The sequence below is a fragment of the Symphodus melops genome (assembly GCF_947650265.1).
Source record: "Symphodus melops genome assembly, chromosome: 3".
NCBI lineage: Eukaryota > Metazoa > Chordata > Actinopteri > Labriformes > Labridae > Symphodus > Symphodus melops.
In genome coordinates this window covers 27,480,391-27,491,168 of record NC_136693.1, presented here as the reverse complement: position 1 = coordinate 27,491,168, position 10,778 = coordinate 27,480,391, and the positions used below count along the sequence as shown (strand labels likewise).

At 38.9% G+C, this 10,778-nt stretch overlaps 1 protein-coding gene across 1 annotated transcript in view; it reads left to right on the top strand.

The window, feature by feature from the left end:
- Positions 1–2,065: 2,065 nt before the first annotated feature.
- myom2b (myomesin 2b) overlaps positions 2,066–10,778 on the top strand; it is a 35,108-nt gene continuing 26,395 nt past the window's right edge. Inside the window, exons 1-5 of the mRNA XM_079340044.1 lie at positions 2,066–2,179; positions 4,621–4,710; positions 7,435–7,492; positions 7,664–7,818; positions 8,054–8,140. Of these exons, the coding sequence (XP_079196170.1) occupies positions 4,628–4,710; positions 7,435–7,492; positions 7,664–7,818; positions 8,054–8,140 (383 nt within the window). The 5' untranslated portion in view covers positions 2,066–2,179; positions 4,621–4,627. The remainder of the gene's footprint in view (positions 2,180–4,620; positions 4,711–7,434; positions 7,493–7,663; positions 7,819–8,053; positions 8,141–10,778) is intronic.

Below are 10,778 nucleotides of genomic sequence, written 5' to 3'. Positions count from 1 at the left end.
TTCTTGCAGAGATATTTGTATTCTGAAATACACATTTGGATTAGAGAAACCTTTAACTGAGTGCCTGCTAATTATTATTCAGGAGCAGATAAAATGTTAATTTGGATATTTGTCTTTGTAAAGTGTGGTGAATTTAAGATTCATAATATATAGTTAATCAGGGCTTAATGTGAGAAATGCCCAGTGGCACTTTTTAAACGATGACTCATTATAAAATGCTATGTTAGGCAAGTTAGTGCACTCAGTTCAACTTCCTTCAGTATGTGGAAAGGTGTCTGAAAAGTCCCTATATCTAAACAGCTGACATGAGATTAATCATACAGCAAAACAGAAACATCAATTTAATAGTCAGCAATGATTCTTCATGCAGTGCTAATTCTTACTTGATTAACATGCAGAAAATGTTCCACCACCTCATCACCCTGTAACCTTGGATTACCAGGAGCTAAACTATCTGCATGTTGAACCAAAATTATCTCTAGGCTTTGGTTACAGAGTGTACCACCAGAGGGCTCTTTTCCACCACAGACAGAAGCCTGCCCTGTTGCCTAGTTTTTTTAAAGGTTTATATTTGGGCTTTTTGGGGCTTTTATTTAGAGAAAGGACAGTGGATAGAGTCAGAAACCAGGGAGAGCAGCCAGAGAGTGGGGAAGGACATGCTGGAAAGGAGCCACAGGTTGGATCCGAACCCCGCTCCCCCTACCAGAGGACCACAGCCTCTGCATATGTGGCATGCACACAAACCACTAATCCACAGGCACCCCACCTGCCTTGTTTTCAAAACAAAAATCAAACAAAAATAAAAGGAAGAAGAAACAAATTCAAAAGTGAAAAGAAAACCAATAAACATCTGTCCATTTAAAGCACTAAAGATAAACCACTATGTCCTACTCTTAGGTCTAATGTGACTATCATTTTCAATACAGGGGGTCCTGTTGGCCCAACTATGACTCTTTTTATAACTATTTGTTTGGCATGTATTACTAAGCTTGTCATAGATTTGTGCCTTTAAATTAATATGAATCATAAATAATAGACAAAATGTTAGATGCAATCTGAAAATGTATGTCTCAAGGACCCTCACAAGTCACATTATTCTGGCTGCCTACATATCGTTTTATGTATTTATCCAACTCGTCCATATCTAGTTTGCAAAAAGCTGACTATGTAGAACAAAAATTTAATTTCCTATTTCTTGGGTCAATTCCAAGATTAAATATGCCAAGACTTTATGAATTTGATGTTGCACTCATCAGAGAAAGCCACATCCATTTAACAGTCAACGCACATCTCTCTCCTTTGTCTTCTTGCATGCCTCTTTTTTTCCCTTTGGTATTTTCATCTCAGTCACATCACACCCCTCCTCCTCTCAACCACCCCATCCTGCCACACTCTTTCTCAAAAGTAACTCCATGTTCTCGCATCGTGATTTCGCCTCAGATGTAAAATGTGTTTCACAGCTCCTCCACTGTGTCAGGAATAGTCGAGCTGTAACTGTAGCTACTTTTATAAATAGTCTCTGGCCAAAGTTCAGCATGCGACAGTGCCTGAAGATGCTTCACAGTGCATAATGAGAAAGACAGGACTTTAGTGCTGTTTCCCCCTTGAATGACTTAAATGTGTTTAACAATGGTTTACTATTGATAGACATGCACATTGCAACATTAACTACATTGATTGTCAGGGTTTTCCAGTGGCGGTTCCATGAAGACTGTAATTCAGTCAAAAACATGTATTTTGTTATTCAAACATTTTGTGATTTGACTGTGCGTCTTCAGAGAGCCAATCATGTTGCCTCCTGTATTGCCAAGCTTAAAATGCTTTTAATGGTTGTTTCCTGCAATGTCTCAATGGTCAGTTTTTCTGCATTACGTACTTGATTAACCATCAACTGTTGAGCTAATGTGCCAGAAAAAAACTTAGGCTAACTAGGCTTCCACATAAAAACTGTAATGGTCAAACTCTGTTAATCAAATAGATGACTGGTTGTAGTGGCCCTGAGTCTTGAAGGATACTGGTTATATATAGGCAGCTCTCTCTCCTTATAAGGCCTCAGGGAGAGGCAGGTGGGGGTCGGTTGGAGACGGGTGGTGGTTTCGTTGGCCTGGTTCTTGGTTTAGGCTGTCTCCCTGTGGATTCAGGCTGACAACCGAAGTCGCTGCAAGGGAAACCTCAAGGGGTAAGAAAAACCATAATTTAATTTTCTCGCTTTCCTTCTCAGGATTCTTCAATTTGTTAATCTACTTTTGTTTGAAATCCAAGTGGGACCAATGGGATGGAGTAATGGACAGAAGATTGGGGCTCTGAGAAGACCCTAATATCAGAGTGCCTAAGAGTGATTTGACATGTCAATTATGGAGAATATGTGGAATAAATGAGTTAACCACTGTTTTGAGGATAATTGCAGTGATTTCCTTGTTTGTGACAGGACAGATGGACAGCAGGGTTCACTCTGTTTATGACACTCTAATTGGTTTAAACGGGCTTATACTGGACAGACACATTTGTTTTTGACACTTGCCAGTGTTGCTTTAATGGACAAATTGCTGTTTTGTTGATCTGAGACTCTTAATATTTTAAGTGTTGATTTGATCTTTCATTTTAAACATTTAAAATGACAAGGGATTATAATTACAGCATTACAACAAGTGTCTGTGTCCAATTAGCAACAGTAAATGATGAAGTTGGATATTTTCAGAGGTTTGTGCGGTTATGGTTGAGAATTGAAGAGGTTTTCAGTTACAGGCGCAGAGTCTTAGGTGTCATTTGGCAACAGTTTTTGCTGTAACAGTGTTGGCTGCTGGACTGGCAGAGACAGAGGAGAGCCACTGCGGTGTAGGGTTGACAGTTCTACAATATGATTGGTGTGCAGTGACGGCTTCCCTGAGAGTCGTTCTCTTTCTGAAGAGGCTGAACGTTGTCTTCTTTCTATTGCTTACATTTTCTCCAGAAGTTGCATGAATAAACTTAACTTACTGCACATGCATCACTTCTTTGGATTAATGCTGCACTTCTGCACCATTGTTGGACATGTTGCTCGTCTGATCATTGAGTCATGTGTAACACTTAAACCTTTTCTCTTGCAAATTAAGTCTGCACAATATAAGAACAATACAAACAGTATGATGACACCTAGTTTACATAACACCTAAACACATAAATGTTTCTCTTGAATCCATACCAAAAAAATAGTCTGAGGGTCACTGTTTACAGGCATGAGCTTCAGCAACAAAATAGTATAACAGAATGGCCATTACACCCAGGCCTCTGTCAAACTAATACAATGTAAACATGCAGAGTGAGAAAGCATTGCTGATAAAATAAAAATTGTATTTATCAAGTTAAATGCATTTATTGTGATTTGTTTATTAAGCATTCAAAAATTGGGATAACAACAAAATTGCTATTAATTGCGCCCTCATTACAATAACAATATTTTTTCTACTTTACAACCATATGATGCAATCAGGAACCATAGCGTCATTATCGGCTGTAGAGGGTAAATGGCTGGCCTGGCGATCATCTACAGTAACTGAGAGAGAGGCTTCTTGATTGGCAGTTTTGGAGCACGAGTCAGTTTAAGACGACTTCAGTGATATGGTGCCCTGAAGCTTTGGACAGTATTTCAAAGATGGGGAAACATGAGTTACTTTGCCAGTGGAGCAAGTTTCAAGAGCCTCCAGAGTGGTTGAGGAACTACTGCAGAGTGGTTTAAAGTTTCCTCTGACCTTATTTCTGGTCTCCCAGGACTATAAAGTGATGCAAGGCAATTGTGGTGAAATGCTACGACGTGAGAATGATGTAAGAGATTGTTTTGCTGCTGCTTTGGATTGTGTACTGTAAAATATGTTTGGCTACACTGGTTATAGGAAAACAAACTGTTAAAAAAAACTCAAAAACTGGATGGGCTATTTATTATCTGAGGGTAAAAACACTTCAGTTAGAAATGTTTAAAGTTTTAAATAGACTGAGTTTTGCAGTAACAGGGCTCACAGAAAGAAACCATGTTTGATTTAGAGCAAAAATAAGGTGGAGAGTCCTCTTGTGTAATCTAAATCTAATCTGAATATGGAGTGGTTCAATCTACATAAAATATTTGGTGCTTCAGCTGTACTGACAGCAACAGTTCTTACACATTCCTGGACCAACAATAGTCCTCTCACAGGCCCTTTGTTTATGTGTGTGTACACGTGTGTGTCCGTGTTTCTGGAGTCTTAAATCAATATTGTGTCACCTTGTCAGTCCTGAAGCTGACTTCTATGGTTGTGTGTGACAGTGTCGGCTTTTCTTTTTTCCGGGGGATGAAGCAGTAAACACAAACATACTGTCTGCACAATGTGGCAAAGAATCACATTCTTAACTGAGAAAAAATACTGCACTTTGTTTCTCAAAGCCCCAAACGCTCTTTGGAATAATCATCCCTCTTTTTTTTCCCTCTTTTGTGGTCTTCAGCAACTTGCATCTGTATTTATTTCAACAGTATCTCAGGGTGTCAGGCCCTTGTGTTTGTGTGTACTTGTTGTTACTGTGTATATTGTGAAGTACGGTAAAAGCTAAGGTAAGTGAAGATCTTTACTGTACTGTGTTACCATGTCAGTCTGTGCCTGTGTGTGTCTACAGTGTCACCATGTCACAAAGGATCAAACCTGGGACTTACGACCATGAATACCACCACAAGCAGAGCCGCTATGTGGTTAAAGAATACAGCAGGTACATGTCATACATTAATCCTGCGCTTAAACATAAAGCTAACAGTAGATGTGTTACAGTAGTAACCTTTGCTGTGCTTCAAACGCAAACTAATGTGCAACCAACCCTGTTTAAAAACCAAGACAAGGTTAACGTAGGAACAGTTTAACATAGAGCTAGGCGATATGGAGCACTACATTACCCCTTGATATAATTAAGATGAATGGCTATTTACCAATATATATCTCCATATGTTTTTCTTGTTAAGAAACAACAAAAAGAAAGTCAGTTTTAGGCCAAATGTCCCACAGTACGTCAATACTTACATGACAAATTATATCAAAATAAACTACTCATTTGTCAAATAAAAAGAATGCTGCTCCTTAACTCCAATAAAACAGATACATACATGTTCTTTGTCTGCATAACATAACACATAGAGTTCTGTCTTTTTATATAGTAGTGTTTTTTGAGCCGTGCTCAGAGGAAGAGAGGAGGAGCAGAGGAAGGACGAGAAAACAACCCACTGGTGTGTCTCTGCAGAAGAAACCTATGACGTTATTTTTATGCAGCATAAACTATATCAAAATGAACAATAGTCTTTTACCTTGTATCTTGTTAGAAAGTATATCGATATGTCTTAAAGACTCAACATATTTCCCAGCCCTAGTTCAACATTAAGCTCTCCTGAAAAACAAACTAACTCAGGCTAATCTTGAATTCAGTTGTCATGAGGGATGTCTCATCCATACTCTTTGAAAGCCACACAGTATATCCAGGCGAAAAAGTAGAACATGTTTGATTGATTTGGAATCAAGTTAAGACAAACCAAGACAACTCCAGATGGATGTAATGTCTACGTAGGACACAGAGGGAGAAGAACCATCCACATTTATTTTAATATATGTCTTTGTTTTTGTGTGATTACTTACAGGCTTCTTGCTGCTGTGTTTCATGTCTATACTGACCACTTAAAGTCTTCTTGCTCATAACTTGCAAACCAGCACCCGGACAAGTCTTGAAGACTACGTAATCATTAACAGAGGGTTCAATAACAATTCTTCTTACTCATACTTTTTATGCTCTTCAGGATTGTATTGTCCTAACTGATTCTTCACATATGAAGCTTGTTTGTTTTTATATGTTCTGAGCTATCATGGATTTGATATAGATTTTTTACAATCTATTCACAAAAGCACACAACTCTTGAAGATGTCCTGAAATGGTCAAGGCGGGCGGAACAGTTGGCCACAAATCCATTGGGAAGTTTTTCTTTCAGCTCACTTAAAACATCTTGTCTCCCCCCCAACACCCAGTTTGACAGGGAAAACTTCCCACTGAGGGACATGTCTAAAATGTCCTGGACATTTCAGGAGCAGTGGGGATACATTCTCCTGCACTTTAAATATGGTCCTCCACAGCTGACATCAGCTTTTTGTGTCTTTGTCATTAAGGTTGAAACCACAGATCCCAGATGCTGTGTAAATGGTAAATGGTTGTTGTACCCCAACCAGCCATCCACTTGTAAACCAAAACCTTATTATTTAAAGCATTTTCCCCCTACACATGCAACAAGTCCCTTCGTACTGAACCTCTCCTGCCCCTCCTGCCTCATTCTCGTCACAGCGGTCTTAAACTGTTTTGTCTGTTGCAGCCAGCTTTCAAGATCCCTACGACTCTCTGGACTGCAGGACACTCGACTTTATTTTCTGGTGGTGGAAAGACTTCAGGCCTGAAGGCTTTATGAATGAACAGTGATGACAGACACACACTCAAAGCCTTTCACGGCTGGCTGTGTATCTCCTGCTGACAATCTCTAGCTTCCAGCCAAAAGGCCAATCCACAGCTCCCAGACGGCGTTATATATATTATATATATATTATATATATATTATAGATTCGACTTTTTGTGTTTTAGAGACATCTTTTATTTCTAGTGTCCTATATTTGTAACAGCTGTGTCGCTCACATTAATGTCACTCACATAGTGACATTAATCACAACTTGCAAGTAAAATATTGATCTATAGAAATACTAAACTCCCATCATTGTTATCCATGCCCATGTCTCTATGTGATTTAGGTCTGCAGTGTATACCAGAGTGAGCCAGGTTCCCTTTTAAGTTGTCACTGTACCACTTCTTTAGTCTTCATGAATGCCGGTTGGGGTTCAACAAACCATGTTCAAACAAATACTGTATGAAAGTGATGGATCAAATCACGATTGATTTTATTGTTTCTGTTCATTTCGGTTAACTGCTTAACTGCTTGGCAGATAAAAGTAGGGCTGCACCATTTGACTGAGGTCCCTATTTCAATATACAAGTAGAAACTGAATACTAGTGTTTTTTATGCCTCACTTTGATGAAGAGGCATCGATCACTCTTGACTTAATGACAAATTTACTTCGTAAAACAAAATCTAATACATACATTCAGAGATTCAAATATATATATATATATATATATATATATAAGTTGCTACATGTAGTTGCTTACTGTACACCAGATGTATTGCATGTATGTTGACATAATTGACAGAATTGACCCCACTGTCACAATCCGATGTTTGGATCAGTATCAGACTGTGATTACTATCGATGCATCCCAAGAGAAAAGTGAGCTGGCTTGCAGCTGCTGTCTTTGCTCATGGAGATGGGATTGTGACAAAACGTTTTTTTTTTTTCATTCATCAACTCTTTCTTTGTTTGAATCTGTTAGTGGAACTGACTCACTGTTTGTCTTTAGCTCTGAGTCGAAGGAGGAAAGATATGAGCACAAAACACGTGTTCACATCCAAGAGATGGTAAGAATCTGTGGACAACTTTCTCTATGCAGACTTGAAACTGGAGGAAAAAAGTGTGGCTTTGTGATATGAAATACTATAGTAATACAATAAATGAATGAAATGCTGGAGTGTGAAAGTGAATCTTTTGAAGTGTCCTTTATTTATTGCTATTCTGGGTTTCTTTTCTAGATTGCGGCGAAGATGTTGGACAAATATGTGCGTGAGCAGCCCATGATCAGGGGACCACATTTCCTGGCCAGACTCAGATCCCACACTGTGTTTGAAAACAGCTCGGTCAAGATCTTGTGCACTGTTGAGGGCTTCCCCTCGCCTACGGTGAAATGGTCAGTCTGAACTAAAAACGTCTTTTCCTTTCCACAAGTAAATCAGGTCTTGTCAAAATAAGGTTAGTGTGAGTATGTCAACTGTATATTTATATTGGTCTTTCACCTGTTATCTCATAGATAAGACAATGAGATGACAGCAGATCTTGTTAGTGATATTGGGAAGGTTTCTGGAATTGTTGTTTATCAATGTTCGACATGTATTGATGGTGTTCACGTCATTTTCATATTTTAGGTATAAAGATGATGTCATCCTGAATTTGTCCTCTGGAAAGTACCTGGTTGAATCCAAAGGTGGAGTCCATTCTCTGGAGATCCCAAGGTACAATAAGTTAAAGAAAAAAAAAAAAATCTTGTAGAGGCCAGAAGACAGTTTTAGCAAAACGCAGTTTTAAGTTACGTCATACAAAACATTTGGAAAATTTCATGTGTGACTGTAAGTGTGGAGGAGGGTAAATAAAAATACTAAAGACAAAATATTCATCCAACTTCAAATAGGAATTTTAAAATATGACCTTTTGACAGGCAGAAAAATGAAAGAGCAGCTTTCATGCAGAACATTTCTGAAGGTACGTAGAAGGGACAAATGAATTTCATTCTCTGCTGCATTCATTTTTTTGACATTTTTTGGGATTCTCTTTCAGATGCTCTTGAACTGTATTTGTGCAAAATAAAAAAAAACGTGCAAATGAGATCTTGCAGGAAACATAAACACATTTATATGTACAGCAGAAACTATTTGTGAGAGTGTCATGCTCGACTAAAGAAAGCAATGCATCGATGCTAATGTAAACACTACAGCAGTCGGAGCACTTCATTTACATTTGAGTAAAAATGGTATGTTTTTCACTCTTACAGTTAACTTTAATGCATTTCTCACTGTTACACTTTGTCAACTTGGGCTTCTGATCATTTTGAGTCGGGCCGTAACCACGGTTTAACAGGGCATTTCAGGGCACGCTAATTAATGTATAAATAATACCTTAAAGTTTAACTCAAGCTACACACCAAATCGATACAAACTCACACTTTTTTTTTTTACTTCATTTTTTTTTACCTCATTGTACAGTGAATGGTCTGACACTTCCGTCCCAAATCAAGGGTGGGGTGATCAGAGTGGAGCATCCAACAGACGTCTAGACCTCGTTGACCTTGTAGCTGGTTACGACCATGATCTTGAACCATCTGATTTCTTGTCGGTCCCCTCGGGATCATCACACAAATTCCAACTAGAGTCATAACGTCAGAGTCGGCTGACTGGCTGCATACTTACAGAAACGAGGGGGAAGGGACGGGGTGGACATATCCTGCTCTGCCTTCAGTCCTAGGAAGCTCAGCTGTTTGAGTGCTGACCTCAGTGCTACCTGATACCCCTGGATTCTTAAAGTCATCAGTCTCTTTGGATTCCAGTCAACTTTAGCTCCATCTGTCTGTTACAAACACACACTTCAGCCAACAGCCTTTACTCCTTGTAGAAAAACACTCTTTCACTCTCTGAAATCTCCTTAAGTGAATGCTTTGAATCTGAAGTGGGAAGCCTGTCAGGGATTGATACTAAGGAAGTATCCAAGTTACAAAAATAGGCTGACAGGTCTGAGAGAAAAAGCTCCTTTGAATTTCAAATTACAAGCAGCTTGTCATATTTTTATGATGGGCTCATAACTTAGGCAGAATCCCCCCCCCCAGCTGGTTCTTAAATCCTTACACCATGGCATTCCTGTATACACACTCATCTACCACACATTATTACATATACACATGCACATACACACACATAAATACACAAACACACAGTTGGACTGTCGCTGCATTTGAGGATTTACTGAGATCTATTCAAAAATATTCAAAAATAATTGTGTGCTTTCTCACTGGAGTCTCTTTCGCTCAGTATAGTTCAAGTGATCTTTTTACGCCTACTGTACATCAGCCTACAGCGTCTGCACAGGCAGAAATTCTTTATGTAATATGACTAAGTAGTGTTACATGAGGTCTTAGAAAAGAGAGAGAGGGGAGCATCAGGGTGAGGCAGAGATAAAGAGAGGGACTTAAAGCAGGGCTCCAGACTAACATTTTTCACCACCGTCCCAGAAATGTCCCCAAAAACAATTTCAACCGTCCCGAAGTAAACTTGAACCGTCCCAAAATCTGTTTTAACGCTGTCTTTCAGTCTGAAAGACAGCGTTAAAACATGCAGAACAGAAGTCCTCACACGTTAAGTCAAGAATGTGTGACCTCGTGCACTGAAGTTTGTAAATAATTTGGTTTTATCTTGGCCCCAGCTGAATGCTCTAAAGGCAACAAACAAGGGAATAAATATGACTTAGAACAAGTATGCTTATCAAAAGAGACACAGACTGTGATTTATAACATTCTGCAACTTAATCTGGACATACATGTTTCAGCAGTGTAAATAAGATGGCCTGTGAGTATGTCCTCATAGTATTATTTCTTTTTTTGACTAGAAATAACTGAAACATTCACAAAGAAGAAAGGATTATGTCACAGCTTTGTGGCTCGGTCTCCAAAAGAAAAGTCTAATTCCAAGTCTGTTCAGAGTATTACCACATCTATCCAAAGTTTTTGTTTCATGCACTGCTAAATTCAACAAAAGGATCCCACATCCCTGCGCTCACCGTTTAACATTCTGCTGTAAATGTGAGCAGGGTTTTGCTCAATCTTTACAGTGCTCTCCCAGCTTCTGATAATCTCTGACAACATAAAACATTCTTGTGGGAAATAGACGCTAATTCAGCGCAGTAGATTACACACGTGTGAAAACCAGGCCCTGCTTCCAATGCCTCACATAAACCCATATTTAGACCCATTACTAAAGATCTATGTGGGTATACAGTCTATCTGTTTGTGGTCTTTTTACACGTTTATGACTTTTAATCAGTGAATATAGACTTGTTTTATTTCTGATCACATCAAGGTTTGATAATCAAAAACATCTTTGCTGA